Consider the following 20,652-nt stretch of genomic DNA (forward strand, 5'->3'; position numbering starts at 1 on the left):
TGCCGTGTGTGTTGATTGATCCAATATAACCTTGTCATTGATTCCATTATCTGTTTCTCTTATGTTTAGTTTTTTGTTTTTTTTTCTTTTACCATTTTGGTAAATACTTTGAGTAGTCACAAAATAATTTTTTCAGGTTAGCCTGTAGATCTGACATAGTACTTAGTGGTGCAATATTTATTGATGAATTTTGGGAGTAGATACTTTACATACATAAGTGTTTAACTATCTGTTTACATGTATTTTGAACTGGAAGATACCTTAGAATCTTTTATTTCTACAGTTATAAATATCTGAAAGCCTAGCTGGTAGGAAAGGGACAGGTTTAGTTGTGTTGCTTAAGAAGACCTGACATGGAGAGCTCGACAAAGAAACTAAATGTAACGTAACGTAGAGAAGACCTGTATGGGCCCCAGCACAAGCTGGCTGCCCCATGGCTGTGTCCCGGTAGTGGGCGGCTGGGTGGCAGTCTGTCTCAGACACAGAAGAGTTGGCTGTTGGTGGCAGTGGGAAGGCTAGACCGAGTTTTCTTCATCCTTCAGTTTGTGACCCCGTGGACTGCAGCACGCCAGGCTTCCCTGTCCATCACCAACTCCTGGACTTACTCAAACTCATGTCCATCAAGTCGGTGATGCCATCCAACCATCTCATCTTCTGTCGTCCCCTTCTCCTCCCACTTTCAACCTTTCCCAGTATCAGGGTCTTTTCCAGTGAATCAGTTCTTCACGTCAGGTGGCCAGCATATTGGAGTTTCAGCTTCAGCATCAGTCCTTCTAATGAATATTCATGACTGATTTCCTTTAAGGTGGACTGGTTTGATCTTCTTGCAGTCCAAGGGACTCTCAAGAGTCTTCTCCAACACCATAGTTCAAAATCATCAATTCTTCAACCCTAGATCCTGAGAAATCTGACAGAACTTTACAGATAAGGCTGAAGTCTTAGGGAGATTAAGTGATTTTGCCTTTTGGAGGTTAAAAACTTAAGGAAACAAGACCTTCAAGCACCTTTGTCATGTTTACAGCCAGAGCTTAGGGAAAAAAAAGTGAAAATGAGGATAAATTGAGTGTGTTACTGACCAGTATCTGGCAGTGACATCTGCCCTCATCCACCCGGTACCCTGTGTTACTCTGAAGCATTGCTGTTCACTCTAGGAGCAATTTTAGGGGTTTAATGCCACAGAGCTGTTGCATATAGAGTCCCTTCTGTTTCTCCCTGTTCCCTGCCCACTTCGCCCATCCATCTGGTGAATTTTTTAAATCATTCTTTTTGTTTTTACTTATTTTTCTGAATTAAATTTTTTAAAATTAATTTTTATTGCAGTATAGTTGCTCTACATTGTTGTGTTAGAGAAGAAAGTTGTGGACTGATGCACAGGTGGGAAGTAAAACTTCATCTGATTAATCAGCTATAAGTATGCATAGTATGTATAATCTTACAGTATATTATGTTTCTCCCCTGTGACCTCTCTCTCTACCCCTGTGTCTCTTTAGCCCATACTTGACTGACCCAGGCTTCCCTGGTGGCTCAGCTGGTAAAGAATCCGCCTGCAATGCAGGAGACCCCGGTTCAATTCCTGGATCAGAAAGTGATAGGCTACCCATTCCAGTATTCTTGGACCTCCCTGGTGGCTTAGATGGTAAAGAATCCACCCGCAATGCAGGAGACGTGGGTTCAATCCCTGGGTCGGGAAGATCCCCTGGAGGAGGGAACGGCTACCCACTGCCCTAACCCTAACCCTGCAGTGTTCTGGCCTGGAGAATTCCATGGACAGAGGGGCCTGGCAGGCTACAGGCACGACTGAGTGGCCTTCACCCACTTCACTGACTGGCCCAGGTGCGCCATTCTTGGTGCTCCCTTTGGACTTTAACCAGATCCACTTTAGAACAACTGTGTTGTAGTGGTGTATATTTCTCAGGGGACTGAACTTGCTAACCATGAACTTGATAATGCTTCAACCATTGAAACATACCTGTTCTGCTGGGACTTAATCAGAGTGTTTGGGTTTTCACTCCAGCTCTGTAATTGTCAACTGATTGCTTCATGGTGCCTCAATTTATCATCTATTGGTTGAGGATGTTAATAGCACCCCCCTCCACCCACTGCCATATAGGTTTGTTAAAAAAAATAAAGGAGTTAATATGTGTGTTTAGAATAGTGTCAAGTAAGCATTTAATAAGTTCTAGTTATTATCTGGACCAAAACTGAGAACCAGGTTATTAAATGCATTACTAAGTTTTTTTTTTTTTTTTTTAAACAAAAAAAAATGTTCTGAGCTAAAACAAAAAGGAGGCTAAGTTTCTCTTAATAAAGATACTCCCAAAATACACCTAAATAATAGAGCTGAATTGTAGAAGATGTTCCCACTCTCATGAAAAAGCCTAGCATGGAGCAGTCCATCGTTGCTACAGTCCACAGGGTCCTTCGAAAACCCATTGCCACTCATGTTACTACTCTCAGGGAGCTGGTCTCACAGAGTACAAGGGTCCTGTCTCCCATCTGTATTGCAGACCTCAGGGAAGAGAAAAGTCAGGAGAAGTGCTCTTAGCCTGAAGGAGAGGAGCCAGAAGTTGCCTATATCATTTATGGTCCTATTCCTGTGTCCCAGACAGTCACATGACCACAGTTACCTGCAGGGGAAGCTGAGAGGGTTTCCCCCAGTTGGACTGGTTAGAATGCCAGCTCTGCCACTGAATGGCTGTGAGACTTTGGGGAAGTTGCTTCACCTCTCTGTGCCTATTTTCTTGTTTTTAAAGTGGAGGTAAGTGAAGCACCTGAAAAGTGAAATTTAGTCACTCAGTCATGTCCGACTCTTTGCGACCGTGTGGACTATAGCCTGCCAAGCTCCTCTGTTCACGGAATTCATCAGGCAAGAATACTGGAGTGGATTGCCATTTCCTTCTCCAAAGTGAAGCACCTACCATGCTTCAGTTAACTTAAAGCATGGAGTTACCATGAGGATTCCATTAAGTTAATTAAGACGTAAGAATCATTCAGGACAGCGCCTAGCACAAAGGAAGCATTATGTATGTGTCAGTGACCATGATTATTTTACCAAAAGATAGAAAGGAATATGATTATTGGGGAACAGTGAACAGTCTCTTCCATGAGAGGACACCCAGAGACTGGACTCCCAGCCTGCCTCATTAGCTGAGGTTTCTGGGTGGCTGCAACTTTGTTATAATCACTGCGGGTCCCAGGAACTTTTACACTCCTGTCTTGCACAGGTCTTGTTTAGGCCTCCCTTGGGTCGGTACGAGAAAGGTCTATGAGCTGTGTTTACAGCTTTGACCTCTTAGTTTCTCATTTCCAGCTCCTCCTTCACTATGGCTTGTCATTAATATACCAAGGAAGTAAATTAAAGGAAACATTCTATTTACAACTATATTAGTTTATAACATTCATTCTTCATTATAGTAGTTATAGTAGTAAAAAGATGACTGTAAAGTGAAGTCCATTTCCAGTTGGTGTTAATCAGAAAATGTGTATAAATGGAAAATGGAATTGTAATATGCAATCCAGCTGTTTCTAACTTCTGCTTTTCCCCCCCAAGACATTATCCCCTGCGTTTGTAGTAACAATGGGCTGCATGGTGTAAGTGCATACTTCCCTTCGCAGTTCCCAAACTTGACTGCTTGGTCCAGGAAATTGTTGACTCTGCATGTGCCGTGAGAGTGGGATGTTAGACCAAGTCAGTGGGAAATACTGTCTGCCATGTCTTCCGCTTGGTGATTCACGGGACATAGTAGCATACTATGGATGTGAGCAGGTAAACCTGCTTAATTTTCTTTAATTCACTTGACAGACTGACTTCAAAATGAATTTTTTGGTTTATTGATTTGAGTAGTAAGGCAGTGGCACCCCACTCCAGTATTCTTGCCTGGAAACTCCCATGGACGGAGGAGCCTGGTAGGCTGCAGTCCATGGGGTCGCTGGGGGTTGGACACGACTGAGCGACTTCACTTTCACGCATTGGAAAAGGAAAGGGCAACCCACTCCAGTGTTCTTGCCTGGAGAATCCCAGGGATAGGGGAGCCTGGTAGGCTGCCGTCTATGGGGTCGCACAGAGTCGGATACGACTGAAGTGACTTAGCAGTAGCAGCAGCAGTGATGCTATAACTGTTTCTGGTGAACAGGATTCTATATATACTGGCTTGGACAGTATGAAAACTGCCAGTCTGCCTCCCAAGTTTAATGCAGATCAGGCTGCTAATTGTATGAGTTGCCTGCAGTTCCTGATCTTAACTGCATTCAAGTCAAAGTGTGAACATAAGGCCTAATACCCTATTCATCTGGAGGGAAACCACCATTGGAAGTGTGACACTGCCTGATTAGTGGTGCTGAGAATTCTCTTTTTTAAGGAATTAATCTCTTCTTTTAGGTAACAGGAATTTCAGACTTAAAATTTTCAACAGTCTCTGTCTTTAGACCCTAGAAATCATTTTCCTACTCTAATGATAAATTACAGGGGTTAGAAGTTTGATTGTACATAAAATAAGTATATCTGTGTCAAGAACATCTATAGTAGAAATGGAAAACTTGGGAATTTGTACAAGTTTTAAAAGTTCAAGAATGATAGGTGCGAAGAGGTTTTTGTAGAGTAACAGCTTTCACAGCTGTGAAAAACCAAGTTCTCCTTGTGTGCCTGAGAAAATCGATGCGTGGATGGTCTTTTCAATGTGGCCATTTAACAATTTAGACACATTGTGGCCTTATTTTGAGTATAAATTTAAATCTTCTTCCAGTCCTCAGGGTTGATTTTGTTTCTAGGTCTTGTTTCAGATCTAAATTGATTAATACTGTACTCTTAGAGGTCCACCTTTATTTAATGAAATATGTACTTTTAAAACATTTAATTCGTTTGAAAAATACACTCAACATAGGTTTTTTAAAAGATACTGAAAATATAAGAACTAAATCATATAGTAGTTTCTAACTATAATCCCTTAATATTTTAGTGTGCTTATTTCAGTCTTCCCTATTAAGTATTTTGAACATGTTAGAGGTGATACCATATGCATATTTTTTTATTCTCTGGTTTTCAAAATCCTTTTTCATTGCTATTAAAAATTTGCAGTAAATATAATTTCATCATAGAATTACAGTTATCAACTTAATCCATTATTATTGAACATTTAGGTTATTTACAGTCTTTTGCCATTATAATTAATGATGTAGTTAACATTTTTGTGCATAAAACTCTACTTATATTTCAAAACTATGTTGTGAGGATAGATTCCTTCAAATCAGAATTACTAACTCAAAGAACATAAGTACATTTATTAAGGCTGTTGATACATGTTACTAATTATTTTACAATGAGGTTGTGCCAATTCAGTCTTACCAGTGATATACTTGAGTTCTGTGTCATTTCAACAGTTTCATAATTTTATTGGCAAATAACGATCTTGCTTTAATTTCATTTTCTGATTACTGATGAGATTGAACATTAAAAAGAAATGTCCATTAGCCATTGTTTCTTCTCTGTGAATTTTCTATTCATGTTCTTTGCTTATTTTTCTGTATATCTGTGAGGATGTCTGTTTTTCCTTTTACTTGTAGCAGCATTTACCTATTAATGTTATTAAGCTTTTTCATATTATTACCAGTGGTTTTTCTAGTTTTGTTGGACATATAATTTTAGAGTTCTTGATATGCAAAAGTTTCACATTTTTACATATATAAATGTACCAATATTTATGTTTGTAGGTTTTTTTTTTTAACTGTGTTTATGTTTAGAACATTATTATTGACTTAAGTAGGGCTTTCCATGGAGAAGGCAATGGCAACCCACTCCAGTACTCTTGCCTGGCAAAACCCATGGACGGAGGAGCCTGGTGGGCTGCAGTCCATGGGGTCGCTAGGAATCGGACACGACTGAGTGACTTCACTTTCACTTTTCACTTTCACACATTGGAGAAGGAAATGGCAGCCCACTCCAGGGTTCTTGCCTGGAGAATCCTAGGGATGGGGAAGCCTGGTGGGCTGCCGTCTATGGGGTCGCACAGAATCAGACACGACTGAAGCGACTTAGCAGCAGCAGCAGCAGCAGGGCTGCCTGGTGGCTCAGTGGTAGAGAATCCACCTACCAGTGCAGGAGACGCAAGAGATGCCGGTTTGATCCCTGGATCTGGAAGATCCCCTGGAGTAGGAAATGGTGCCCCACTCCAGTATTCTTGCCTGGAGAGTCCCATGGGCAGAGGAGCCTGTGGGCTACAGTCCATGGGGCCACAAAGAGTTGGACATGACTGAGCACTTATAAATAGTCAACTTTGGAATTTTTGTGTAGAATGTAACATGCAGCTCTAAGAAATATTTTTCTTTCAAAGTAGAGGGTTGGTTTCTGTACACGATTGAATAATCCAGTTTCTTTTGCATTGTCTAGTGGCCCTTACATCATCTTACATTACTTTATGTAGCCAAGGGTCTGTTTCTGAGGTGTTTCTTCTCCGTTGGCATGTGGTTTTTGTTCTCAAGTAATACATTGTTTTAATTCTTACAGCAGTAATACTAGTTTTATATCTTCTTTCCCTCCAGTTAATACCCCTTATTTCTAATTTAGTGTTCTTGGTTAGACTAGGAGTTATTTTAGAATGGTGTTTAATAAAAATGGTAATGGTAAGCATTCTTGTTTTGTCCCTGATTTTTAATATAAATGCTTTTTATTTTACTCTTTTACCTTTAAATAATTATGAGAAGAAAATATTGTTTTATTCTCAGCTCTTAATGACATTGATCTGAAACAGATGAAGACTTCTATCAAATGCATTTTCAGTGTCTGTATTAAGTATGCATTTTTTAAAAATCCCATTTAATACAGTCTTAGAAAGTTACACATTTGGAATTATTTCTAATTATCTCTAATTTTGGACTTTTTTCTTCATAGTGAAAGAGAATTTTTATATAAAACTTTCATTTGGTATATATTTTATATTTTTGCTTTTTTAGCCCAAAGTTTTTAGATACTGAAGAAACTATTTATGTTAATTGCTTTTGAAATTCATTTACTTTTTGCTGTGTAATGCTGTGTAACAAATCATACCCAAACTCAGTGACTTGAAAAAAAGCCATTCGTTCTCAGGAGTATGTGCTGGCTGAGATGGCTCTGCTCTGAGGTGTGATGGAGTGGCTCTGGCTGAGATGGCTCTGCTCTAAGGTGTGATGGAGTGGCTCTGCTTACTCCGTGTTTGTGGGGTCTGGATTTCCTCCAGGTGCCACTTGTCCTCTTTGGCAGGCTGGCTGGGACATACTCTCCTGTGGCCATGACAGAGGATGATCCCAACTGCCAAGCACAACTCAGGCCCCTGCTTGCATCGTACGTTCACATCCAGTTGGCTAAAGCAGCTCATTTGGTCCAACCCAAAATCCAGGGCAAGGAGGTTAACTGGAAGTATAAAGTCATGTCAAAGGGCATGTTTTCAGGGGGCAGTGAAGAACTGGGACCAGTATTTCAGTCTACCACATACAGTTTATGCACCTGTCTTTATTGAGGTGATGAGATTAAAATAAAGAAATATTGGAGTGATAAAAAATGAATGCGTGGGCTTTAATTTGGTTTTCAAGATTATTAATTGGTGACCAGTGTGGAGTGTAAGATGGTAATAATTCTAGAGATTTCCATATTAAATGAAGTAAATCAGAGAGATAAGTATCATATGATATCATAAGTATCATGATATCATCATGTATGTGTATTTATACGTATAACTGAATCACTTTGCTGTACACTTCAAACTAACACAACATTGTAAATCAACAATACTTCAAGTTTTAAAAATGGTTAAAAAGAACACATGATTACTAATGGCAGAGCTGTGACTCAAACTGTCCTCTCGCCCAGAAAAGATGGTGCTAATTCAAGAATAAGATAAAGTGATAAGTTTTTACCTGGTCTTGAATTGTACAAATCTTTTACTGTATTAAATTCATTTCTTGTTATACTTTAGTTTTTTCCCTTTGTGTCATATTTTCTCTTTTTGTTGTTGCTTTAGTCACTAAGTCGTGTCCAACTCTGGCAACCCCATGTACTGTAGCCCAGCAGGTTCCTCTGTCCATGGGATTTCCCAGGCAAGCATACTGAAGTGGGGTGCCATTTCCTTCTCTAGGGGATCTTCCCAGACCAGGGAGCAAAGCTCTGCATCTCCTGCATTGCAGGCGGGTTCTTTACCACTGATCCAAGTGGCTCATTTTCTCTTCTAAGAATAAAAAATTATTGCAGGGTAATACTTAAACAATAATTTTCACCCCTAGGGTAAAAAAAAAATAGGTTGTTTGATATAAAACACTAATATTAATGTCTTTAATCAGAGCTATTTTGGACTGTTGAAGCCAATGGCAGAATAAAAGATGTAGTCCTCAGTGTTTTAAAAATAATATAAACAGCCTTCTCTATGCCTCATGCTTTGTGTACTGGCCGATATTCAGTAAAAAAAAACTCTATTGTTGACCCTCCAGTGATGCTAAAAAATCAAAGATTCAGTACAGTATAAAAACAAAGACAAAACCATTATCTGGTGTTTTTTTAGTGGCAGTACCAGTTTAAAGTGAAAAAGGGAGGAGAAAGACTTCAGATAATATGCACATGGCTGAGTATTGGATAATAAATATTTTTCTTTTCGCGAATAGTTCTGTGGACTGGATTTGCTTTGCATGCTCTTTTCTTTCCTGTGACCTGGTTGAAAGAAGCAGCAGGTGGGGGCGTGCAACCTTCTTTAGTTGCAGGAGTTGAATGAGTGTGGAGAGAACAGAGAGAACAGGGGGCAGTGAGGGGTGTGCTGCTGATGAGGCTGGAGTTAGGGCCTCTCGGGACAGCTTTACCCTCATCTCCTACCCCTAAATGGCTCCCAAATCCAAGCTGTAGGATGTTAGACCTTCTTCCTACTTTATGGGAAGGGAAAGTGAGGTTCTGAGATGTTCAGGGACTTGTGTGAATGTGGACCTCCTTGCAGGGCCAGAGTGGGGCCTCTGTCTTGCCTTCCTGCTGTACCTTTTGCTGCAGAGAGGCTGAGTGAGGATGTGTGGGTGTATACATCCCGGAAGAAGGGCTGAAAATCTACTGTGTGGGAGCAGTTCTGTGTTCCCGATAACACAGAATGTTTTAATGTTTCGCCTTGGGAAACACTGTGGTACAGGGAAGCTGGAAAACCTCAAGATAAAAAGCAACGTGCAAGCATATGAACAGCTGCACTTCAACTGCCGTAAAGACTTGAGGGGTCTTTGGATAGCCACGGCCTCACCCTTCTGAGACAGGATCCTGGTATTTGAATTGGAGGAAATGCCTTCTCCATATTGAATTGAAATGTTTGAAAGAGGTTTGGGAATCTCTTTTTAATATTGAAATTGTAACTCTGTGTTGCTGTCTTTGTAGCTGAGAAAACAGTCTCATCTTAGGTAAGTTCACAGCATGAGCTTGGAAAAGAATTGGAGCTAGAAATCCTCTCTTGATCCCTTAAACAGCTATCATTATTTCCATACCAACATGGTGACTGTTTCACTGAGACTTTCCTTGGTTTTAAGATACCATGTAGAGGTGAAGGTGAGGTACACAAAGACACAGGAACTCCTCAAAGAGCGTCCAATCCAAATGTGTGTGTGCATAGCCTCTGTACTTGTGTCTGACTCTTTGTGACCCCATGGACTGTAGCCCACCAGGCTCCTCTGTCCATGGGATTCTCCAGGCAAGAATACTGGAGTGGGTTGCCATGCCCTCCTCCAGGGGATCTTCCCAAGCCAGGGATCGAACCTGGATCTCTTATGTCTCCCGCATTGGTGGCAGATTCTTTACCACTAGTGCCACCTGGGAAGCCAACAGGTACATATGATAGCTCAAATAATGAGGCTGTAATGATGCTTTATTGACTATGCCAAAGCCTTTGACTGTGTGGATCACAATAAACTGTGGAAAATTCTGAAAGAGATGGGACTACCAGACCACCTGACCTGCCCCTTGAGAAATCTCTATGTAGATCAGAAGCAACAATTAGAACTGGACATGGAACAACAGACTGGTTTCAAATAGGAAAAGGAGTATGTCAAGGGTGTATATTGTCACCCTGCTTATTTAACGTATATGCAGAGTACATCATGAGAAACGCTGGGCTGGAAGAAGCACAAGCTGGAATCAAGATTGGTGGGAGAAATATCAATAACCTCAGATATGCAGATGACACCACCCTTATGGCAGAAAGTGAAGAGGAGCTAAAAAGCCTCTTGATGAAAGTGAAAGAGGAGAGTGAAAAAGTTGGCTTAAAGCTCAACATTCAGAAAACGAAGATCACGGCATCTGGTCCCATCACTTCATGGGAAATAGATGGGGAAACAGTGGCTGACTTATTTTTCTGGGCTCCAAAATCACTGCAGATGGTGACTGCAGCCACGAAAATAAAAGACACTTACTCCTTGGAAGGAAAGTTATGACCAACCTAGACTGCACATTAAAAAGCAGAGACATTACTTTGCCAACAAAGGTCTGTCTAGGCAAGACTATGGTTTTTCCAGTAGTCGTATATGGATGTGAGAGTTGGACTATAAAGAAAGCTGAGCACCAAAAAATTGATGCTTTTGAACTGTGGTGTTGGAGGAGACTCTTAAGAGTCCCTTGGTCTGCAAGGAGATCCGACCAGTCCATCCTAAAGGAGATCAGTCCTGGGTGTTCACTGGAAGGACTGATGAAGCTGAAACTCCAGTACTTTGGCCACCTGATGTACAGAGCTGACTCATTTGAAAAGACCCTGATGCTGGGAAAGATTGAAGGCAGGAGGAGAAGGGGATGATAGAAGATGAGATGGTTGGGTGGCATCACCGACTCAATGGACATGAGTTTGGGTGAGCCCTGGGATTGGTCATGGACAGGGAGACCTGGCATACTGTGGTTCATGGGGTCACAAAGAGTCGGACATGACTGAGCGATGGACTGAACTGAATGATGTAAAGCCAGTGTCAGGCACTTACTTACTGGTTTACGTGTACCTTCTTATGCACAGTTGCAGCAGCGTGTTAGTGTGTTCACTGTTGTGAATTGACATGCACGCCTGGAGACAGGGATCAAGGTGTGGGGTTTATGAGACTCCACGCTTCGTTTTCACATCTGTTGTCACTAGTGTCCCTGGCCTGTTCATCCGCAGCGTCTCAGTTACAGTAGTTGCTTGTGGTTTATCTGTGCTCGTGACAGAGATGTTGCTTTCGAGGGAGGGCAGCGCCTTCAGTCTGTAACAGGAAGCGAGGCTGCCTCTGGAATGTGGCCATTTGGTGCTGACGGTGCCTCCTCTCCTGTAGCGTACATTCTCATTCCTGTCCTCACAAGTAGTGCTCTGTGAGTTCAGGCTGGTTAAGATCCAATGTGATGCCTCTGCAGTGTTCTGGAAGCCTGTGGCATGCCCTCTCTTGCTGTTATTGCCTATAGAAAAGTCTTTTTGACAAATGCATTTTTTTAGGTGGCAGGTGTCTTCTCAAGAATGTATCTTTCTGTTATTTGCCAGGAGATGACTTGAATTTAAAAGTTGTCAGTATTGGCTACTGGAAACTGCACAGTTTGGAGTCAGGCAAAACTGGCTATAGATTTGCGTGCTGCCTGCCGCTTCTCGACTTCTCAGGTAACGCAGTGGTAAAGAAGCTGCCTGCCAATGCAGGAGACTAAAGAGATACGGATTCGATGCCTGGGTCAGAAAGATCCCCTGGAGCAGACAGTGGCAACCCACTCCAGTATTCTTACCAGGAAAATCCCATGGACAGAGGAGCCTGGCGGGCTACAGTCCATAGGGGCACAGAGTCAGACATGGCTGAGCACATATTCATGTACTGCCCGTTTCCAGCCATGTGATTCACGTGTGGTCCAGTCATTCGAGCCTCTTACCGGCCCTCTAGGAGCCTCCCTCACAAGGCTTCTTGGCACATAGGAAGTGCACAGCAAATGCCATTAAAAAGAATTAATGTGTGAACTCTGGATTTTAAACCAAAAGAAGCCATACATTACTTTGCGAGGTTTCTTACAAGTGTTTTTTGTTGTCCCCTGCAGCTTCTAAATAAATACTAATTATTTGCCCTGCATATATGATGAGCTACATTTTCATCACATGTTTATTCAATAAGTGGCATTTTTTTTAAGTCTCCAGATTTTTTTTTTTTTTTTTAATGTGAAGCTTGAAAGGCAACTTGTGGGTTTGAATAAGAATAGCCCTGTTTAGCAGCCAAAACAGATGTGCGCGCAGCGCTTGGAAGTCTTGTTTTTACAAAGTCGCTGGCTGGAAACCTTGCTAAGCCAGAGAGCATTCTAACTTTCTTTCATAGACTAGTCATTTTTTGCCTTTATGAGCAGGATCTCATCTGTCTGTCTGGGCTCTGCTCTGCTGCACAAAAGACAGACCGTCTGTCATGCAGTTGGCTTGGCAGGTGTTAGTGCCTGTTGCGTGCCCAGGATGTTGCGTGCCCAGGATGTTGCGTGCCCAGGATGGATTCACATTCCGGGGGCGGGAGGGTGGCGTGGGGAAGGGACCAGGCAGGGAGGTGAGAAGGGCATGGGGAAGATCTGGTGACAGTGCTTGCCTTGCATTAGATCAGAGGTCAAAGGGGAGGCTGTGAAAGCAGGAGAGGGAGACCATGCCGAAGGGTGGGGCTTGTCCCAGGCGTCTGTTACAGGTCGTCGTCTATGCCAGACCTAGGGGATGAACACATCCACCATCGTACTTACCACATGATTCTCGTAGGCGAAGCACACTGACTGAAACCGCCCACCCTGGCCAGGCGCCATAGTAACCATTTGCATGAGTTGTTTTATGTCAAGAGGTCCTGGTAAGGAACACAGAACTAATAAGCTACCACCAACCAGAAGAATTCGGGAAAGGTCAAAAGGAGACACCATGTGTCCGACCACCTTCCAGAATCCTTCTTGGCTAAGCAGTGGATGCACCACCAGGAAGGACTTTGAGTCAGAATGAATGGTCAGAGACAACCGGGAAAGGCATTCCATCACCATAAAGCCTGAGACTGCAAGCCAGGTGGCAGAGCAGTTCTCCTGTCCTGGAGAGGTAAGCTTCCCTCACCCTGCTGCTCTTCTCCTGGGTGCCCCTTCCCCATAAAAATCTCTTACTTTGTCAGCACGCATGTCTCCTCGGACAATTCATTTCCGAGTGTTAGACAAGAGCCCACTCTCGGACCCTGGAAGGGGTCCCCCTTCCTGCAACATTTCTGTGAGGCAGGAATCCGGGTAGTACTCAACCAGGCAGTTCTTCTGTCCCGTGTGGGATCAACCTAGGTCACCTGGTGTAGTCAGCTGATGGATGGGCTGGCCTGGAGGGTCCACAGCAGCTTCAGTCACACGTGTGGTAACCTAGCAGGCTGTCGGAAGGCTGGGCTCAGCTGGGACTGCTGACTGGAGCCACCTCCATGTAGCCTCCTTGGCGTGGCTGGTGGGCGGGGGGGGGGGGGTGTCCCAGCTTCCTTACAATTCAGCTCTGAGCTCCCAAGAGACAGAAGTTCTAAGGCTTTTACAAGACTTGGCTTTGCAAGTCTCAGCATGTCACTTCCTTCCCATCCTGTTGGCAAATAAGCCACTAAAGCCAGCCCAGGTGTGGGGAGATGGAGTTAGACTCATGGTCCCTGGGAGAAGTAATGGGAACTTCTGGCAATTTTTAATTGACCATGTTGTGTACCTTGATAGGAGAGCCATTGAGAGACGTAAGGTGGCAAGTTGGATGATGGGTAGATGACATCATCAAATGTACTTTTAGATTTGGAGGCAGATGATGTGTGCTCAAGGTTGGAATTGGGGTGGTGCGGGTGGAGTCCTGATTCAAGGTTCTTGGTTGTGAGGAGATTAGAAAGAGAGAGGAAGCGCTGAGTGAGGCTCCGTGTTGGAGAGGCTTGTTTTTACTTGGCGGTTTGCTCTGAAGATGGGTGAGGTCATCAAAGACCCATTCTTTTCCAAATCACACTGGCCTCTTAATTGATGACAAGTCATTGAAAGTCTCTCTTCTATCTTCGGTGATACAACTTTCTCCTGGTCCTGATTCTTTGGCCTGTGACTAAGAAGGGTTTACTTATTTATTTGAAGATATAAAAGGTATTTCCTGCCATATCTGTGCGTCTTTGCTCCACTGATTGAAATTAAAATGTTTCCGTATATGTTAAGTTGACATTGCTGGTTTTTGTGTTTTCATCTTTATATTAGATATGGCTTTGGGGTTGCGAGTAGAAGAAAGCAATCTGAGTTAGCTAAAACCAGAAAGGATTTCAAGAACAGGGGTCAGAGTACATCTGGGCCAAGAGATGCCCTTAAGGATCCTCTTTCCATCTCTTTTTATTGCTTGTCCTTGTTCATCTGCTTTGCTCCTCACTTCTCTGCTGCTTCATCACAGAACAGACTCTGACATCCCCACAGCTCCCATGCCTACAGTTTGCAGCTCTGGCCATCCACACAGACTGGTGGGTTGTCTCTGGGTCCCGGCTCTGTGTTTTCTGAGATCAAACTGTCATTGGCCAATTTGGACCAAACGTCTGCCACCAGCACTCAGTGGGGAGGGTGCTGGCCTGGCCATGTCATTCAGATGTAGTATTGGGCTTACCTTAGGGTGTTCAGGGCTGGATTCCCTGGAAGGGATGTCATAGTGAGCAGATCTCTTAAAAAGCACCTGCCACAATCTTTGACTAGTTTCATTGACTAGCAGTGTGTAGTTGAGAGAAAGGTGCAGTAGAGAGCTGGGCAAATGTGAGGGGCACAGGACCCCTTGCCAGATCTTGTACCAGTTGTTCTAGGCCACAGTGATGAAAACGTCCCTTTAAATTGTTTAGGCCCTGCCTTTGATTCACATATGTTTCTCTTAATACAGGGTGCTCATCCTGGTGTAAGTGATGTGCAAATATATTAAGACACAGTTGATTTATAATGGTTGTTTAATCAGGGATATGTTCATTAGAGTAGCCATCACAGGTATGTTTAAGAAAATCATGCCCATTATTCTGATCTTGCCTCCAAAAAAGGAGAGAGGAGGAAGACTTGAAACAAATGATTTCTGTACTCTGGAGACATTTTCTGTAGCTGATGTTCCTTTATGATGGAGATGGAAACAGATTAAAAACACCGCAGGAATAACTCCTGTTAATTTAAATCCATTATCATACTGCAGCTACAGAATAGTAAAACAAACACCACAAACCCTTGTTCCGACTTTTGCTGTTCCCCTTGGGCCTCGTGTCCCCTTTGCCGTACGGCCCACTGTGCTCACTGGGTGAGATGGGCGAGTGGCAAAGGCAGGACTTCCAGGAGCTGCCACCCACGTCACCCCTTACTTTGGTGCTTGGAAGGAGCCTCAGAGTTGTCGTGTTTATCCACACAAATTTGAAACAATTCCTCTTTTGGTTCTCTTCAAAAGAACTTCTGCCAAGAGGGAGCTGGAGAGTAAACATGGCATGAGACAGAAATCAGAATGTACAGCGACCTGTAATCTAGATTAGAAAATACAGGTGAAAATGGAAACGCTCTGGCAAGCCTGCATTCTTTTTAAACACTGGTATTGGCTTTCAGGCAGGGATCCCCAGTGACCCCCCCCCCAAAAAAAAAACCGGGGGACTGCACAGCAGGAGGTGAGCAGGTAAAGCTCCCCATTGCTCATATTACAGCCTGAGCTCCACCTCCCGTCAGATTTGAGATGGCATTAGATTCCTCCCTTGTGGCTCAGAAGGTAGAGCATCTGCCTGCAATGCGGGAGACCCGGGTTTAATCCCTGGGTCAGGAAGATCTCCTGGAGAAGGAGTATTCTCCAGTATTCTTGCCTGGAAAATCCCATGGACAGAGGAACCTGGTAGGCTACAGTCCATGGGGTTGCAAAGAGTCGGACACGGCGGAGCAACTTCACTTTCTTTCTTAGATTCTCATGAGAGAGTGAACCCTACTGTGAGCTGCTCATGCCAGGGGTCTAGGTTGTGTGCTCCTGATGACAATCATCCCCAAACCATCCCCCCAACCTACCCCTGGTCTGTGGAGAAATTGTTTTCTACAAAATCTATCCTGGGTGCCTAAAAGGTTGGGGACCACTGGCTTAAAGTATTAATTTAGGGGAATCTGCTTAAGGACAAGTACTATTTCCCAGGTGACTTTTTAAGATATTTGATAGTTTGTGGACTAAAACTCTTCTTTTATACCTTCAGGCTTTTTAATGGGCAACCTTATAGAGGCATACTTTGTTTAATTTTTGAAGGCTAGCTTTCACTAACCTGACAGTATACTGTCAGGTTCAGATAGCAATTAGAATGGAGGTAGAGAATTCAGAACTTTTAAGAATGCAAGCAACTAAATTTGATCTTCTTACAAATAAAGATCCTGCAGACATTAAGATGATTTGAGAGTGAGAGATGAGGTTTAATTAGTATGCTCTTTTCTAACCAATTCATTTAAAAATATTTCTTGAGTGTTTCTGCAGGGTCCATTAGGATGACGTTTGTTGAATTGAGCTGGCGCTAATAGAGCCTCTGCAGAATTCTCATTTGCTTATTTATACTTGGTCTCTTCTGAAAAGATTTGAAGAGTCTGACTTTATAGAATAAGGAACCTATAATTACTTTGTATATCACTCTTAAATTAAGTTTCTGGAAGTGATTTGAATTTCATTACAGCCAAAGTCTCTAAGTCTGTTTTGTATCCCTTTTGTAGGGTGGTTAGTGGACAAGTCTTTATGAGCATTCCTGTCTTTTCCCTTAATTCCATCAGACTTTTATTCTGAATGCCTTTAAAAATCTGCAAATAAATGAACTCTTTCATCTCTGTTTATAGGTACAATGGTGCTTTACCTAATGGAGACAGAGGCCGGAGGAAAAGCAGATTTGCTCTCTACAAGCGGCCAAAGGCTAATGGAGTCAAACCCAGCACAGTCCATGTGATATCCACTCCACAGGCGTCCAAGGTAGGGGACTCCTGGGAATGGGGAGGGCCGACAGTGAATCATGGGTGTCCTTGTCAGCGGCTCTTTCCTCTCAGCCTCATTTCTCTGTGGGCCAGTGTCTCAGCCATTTAAGCTGGGTAATCTTGGTTGCGGAAGGCTGTCGTGTACACAGCCCATTGTGTGTTTCACAGCATCCCTGACCTCTACCCACTAGAGGCCAGGAGCACATCCGTCCCCATGCCCCCAACCACTTTTGGGACAACCAAAACTGTCTCCCAAACTTGGAACATGTCCTCTGGGGGCTAGGAGGGTGGGCACCCCTACCCCCATCCCATAATGAGCCACTGCTTTAGGATGTCGTGGCGTCAGCATATATCAATTGAGGATAGTTGTGGTTGAGAGAGAAATGATGTTCCTTTTCCTGAAGAGTATTCTGTATTAAATTTTGGCATAAACCTCATTAAGATTTGCTGTTTTCCTCTGTTACTTGAGTAGTGGGTGTTTTCACATAATTTGCATGTACATGGAATTGAATTTGTGTAATTATTAGATTGGAAGTAAACAGAACTAAGTGCAATAAGAAGTCTATGATACATACTTCTTGGAAGTGTGAAGTTTATAAAATGTTCATTTTTTATGAATATTTCATTTGTTTTCTGATCTGTAAGTATAGAGGAAACCTGAATTTCCATTCTGGTTTATATAGTCTACCTATTAGATTTTATAACAATTTTTCTTTTAATTAAACATGTTACTTAATGTGTATAGTTTACTTTTTAGAAAATAATTATATCTACATGAAGTTATTTTATATGGGGGCACTGGCTGTATATATTTATCATAATGGGTTTGAACCATCTGGAATAAATAAGAGACTTTCTTTCGATTTTTTTTTTTTTTTTTTTTTTTTTTTTGCTGAAAACCAGTGGTTCAAAGAGAAATGAACAGCTTCATGGAAGCATATGTGGTGTTTATACTCAGAAACAGGTCACCTCTGTTAACCTTTTTATTTAAAAGTTCTTGTTGTTTCTGAAGCAGTGCTATGGAAGAAGTTTGCAAGATTGTGCCAATTAAGAATCTCTTGTATTAGGGAGGGAATGGTTAGATCAGAATATATCAAATAACAAGGAAACAGGAAAATAATACATAGTGGCCATATTTTTGGCTAGAGAAAGGGAAATAAGATGCAAGTTTTAGGAAGGGAAGGGCACTTGCTAGGGTAAACAGAGGAAATCAGCCTTACTGATTCCAAGAAAAGGAGGAAGTGAAATGGAAACAGAATCTTGGAAAGTCAAAAAATTATGAGAAATATTTTATAGTCCAAAAATATTTGGAGGGGAAGGATACCAAGACAAATGTTTTTAAGCATGTGATGAGTGCCAAAAATACTCTGATATTATAGACATGGTCTTTATAATTTTGTCTATGTGTCGATATTTATCTTTTCTTCTTTTGGTTCTGTACCTTTTTATGTCTCCTTTTTTTACTCTCAGATTTTACATTGATACAGTGGCTTCAGATATTTTAAAAAATTATAGAAATCTTTGGTTACTTAGGCTTCATGTTATGGTAGGATATAAAATATACCTTCCAATAGCTACTCTTAGAATATCATGGGTCTTCCTTAACCCTTACCCACCTCCATCTGCTCCAGTTTTAGCTTTTTCTATTTTACCTTTGTATCTAGATTTTATCTGATGATATTTAGAGTATAAATCTTTTGGAAGCTGCCTAAATCTGTTTAAAAATATCATTGAGAATACTAATAGTAGGGGAAATTGTGTTTTGGTGTTCCAACCTGGGAAAAAATGCATTCTCAGAGCCTCAGTTTCTTATTTATAAAATGAGTTTGTGATGGTCAGGAGCCATGTGGATTCAGGGAAGGTACTTTGGTTACAAGCAGCAGAAATGATTCTGGCTATATCATGCCAAAAAAAGCAAATGTGGAGACATTATTGAAGGTTAGGATACAGATAGCTCTCTGAATTGCGGGAAATTAGAGTAACCAGGTTTTGTGAGAGAAGTGAAGCCGAGTGTCCACAGGAGTTAACATAGATATTCTCTCCAGGGTGTTATAAAGTGGCTCCACTTTTTTTAATTTTCAGGAAAGAGAATCCGATAGGTGTGCACAGGGTCAGTCAAGCACGACCAAGGGAGATGAGTGGACCCGACATATTTATCATGAGCTGATCACCTGCCCATATTGCCTTTCCCTTATTCATCTTGGGACCTGTATGTCCAGGACCTCATGCACAGTACTTCATCCTGGTAACTGACGAAGGTACCTGAACTGGTACCTTCCTGAGTCACAAATCCCTCTGTTTTTCTGTTCCCTTTTGAACTCCCACCCCCAGTTGGCATTGCCCGGCTGCTTCTGTTGCCGCCTGCTCTGTTGGCCCTAGACAAAGTCTCTTATGTGTTAAACCTTTTTCTCAAATGCTGCTCCTCTACCTCACCTTAACTGAGTCCCTTTTTCCATCTCTTTAGTTCATGACACTAGAAATGATTTCATTTTGCTTCCATTTCAGTCTCTTCTTTTGTAACCCTATGTTTTTCCTCTAAGTTCCCTCTTCCCCTCCTCCTTCGGACCTCACTGATCTATAGCCCACTCTTCGGCATGTTTCCATGACCCTGGCCCAAGCTCAGTCTCCCTGACTCTCCAGGCCCCATTCAGCCATATAGGAGCATCCATGGTGTAACCTTTTTTTTTTTTTTTTTTTAAAAAAAACACACCCATGGTATAAATTGAAAAATTGTAACTTTTCAGTTTTAGAGGCCGTCACTTCTGTTCCACTTTCCCGACTGATATGATGGACTTGAGAGCCCACCGTCGCTTAACCTCTACTGTTACCATGACCCCGAGTTCATTCTGCTCGTGCCTGCGTGTACTTTGCTTATCTGCTTTCATCCGGGCTTACAGTCCTTTAGCCTGTCCTTACTTGCCATGATTGTTAGTGTGTTTCTAGTCTGCCTTCTCACTCATCCTGTTTCCCATCAGAAGGCCTGGGTAGGTGGTGGTCTTGGCAAAAGCCATTTGACCTGAACCAGCACATGCTTTGCTGTGAAATTTCTAATGCTGCAGTATTGGTAATGAAAGGATCATCTTTGAGTGGAATTGCACAGCTGAGGTCTATTAGGGTGGGGGTGGTTACTGTTCTTAGAACGTGAGGGCTTGGCCTCTTGACTAGGTTGTTTCTTCCCTCTGCCACAATCATTCCTTCTGCCCCACAGTTTGGGGAGAGACCAGGGAGACCCCTTTGCTGATGGTGGTGGCAGCTGGAAAATGGGCCCTCTTAATCTTCTATGCATCCCAGTATCCAAGCTAAGTCAGGTGAGGGTGGCAAGTGTGTGCCACTGTTGTGTAATTGCTATTTGTATAATCACTATTTTTATAATCTTCATTTGTGTACACATTTGCTCTTGAAATAGTAATACTCAAAGATATTTCTCCTGTTATATAATGTGTTTTAAAAAAATGAAACAAAACCTGAAGCCCTGTTTTACTTTTAGCAGGTCTGTTACATAGATATAGGGCATTTCGCAATTTATTTCCATTTGTGTTCAACGGACATTTATCTAGCCCTTTTCTGTGGCCAGGCATCATGCTAGGTATTAGATGTACTATAGGGACCAAAACATGTCTGCATGGAGCTATTTGTCTTGTGAGTAGGCAAACAATAAGTTATCATGTGGATACATATTTAACTGCACATTTTGAAGAGCATGGTGCAGAAAAAGAATAAGGGGCTGTGAGAAGAGGAGGTGCAGAGTTTAGTCTGGGTGG

At 42.3% G+C, this 20,652-nt stretch overlaps 1 protein-coding gene across 1 annotated transcript in view; it reads left to right on the forward strand.

The window, feature by feature from the left end:
- PELI2 (pellino E3 ubiquitin protein ligase family member 2) overlaps window positions 1-20,652 on the forward strand; it is a 185,662-nt gene that overhangs the window by 35,985 nt on the left and 129,025 nt on the right. Inside the window, exon 2 of the mRNA XM_052646986.1 lies at window positions 16,760-16,889. Coding sequence (XP_052502946.1) covers window positions 16,760-16,889 — 130 coding nt within the window. The remainder of the gene's footprint in view (window positions 1-16,759; window positions 16,890-20,652) is intronic.

Source organism: Budorcas taxicolor, chromosome 10, assembly GCF_023091745.1.
Source record: "Budorcas taxicolor isolate Tak-1 chromosome 10, Takin1.1, whole genome shotgun sequence".
Taxonomy (NCBI): domain Eukaryota; kingdom Metazoa; phylum Chordata; class Mammalia; order Artiodactyla; family Bovidae; genus Budorcas; species Budorcas taxicolor.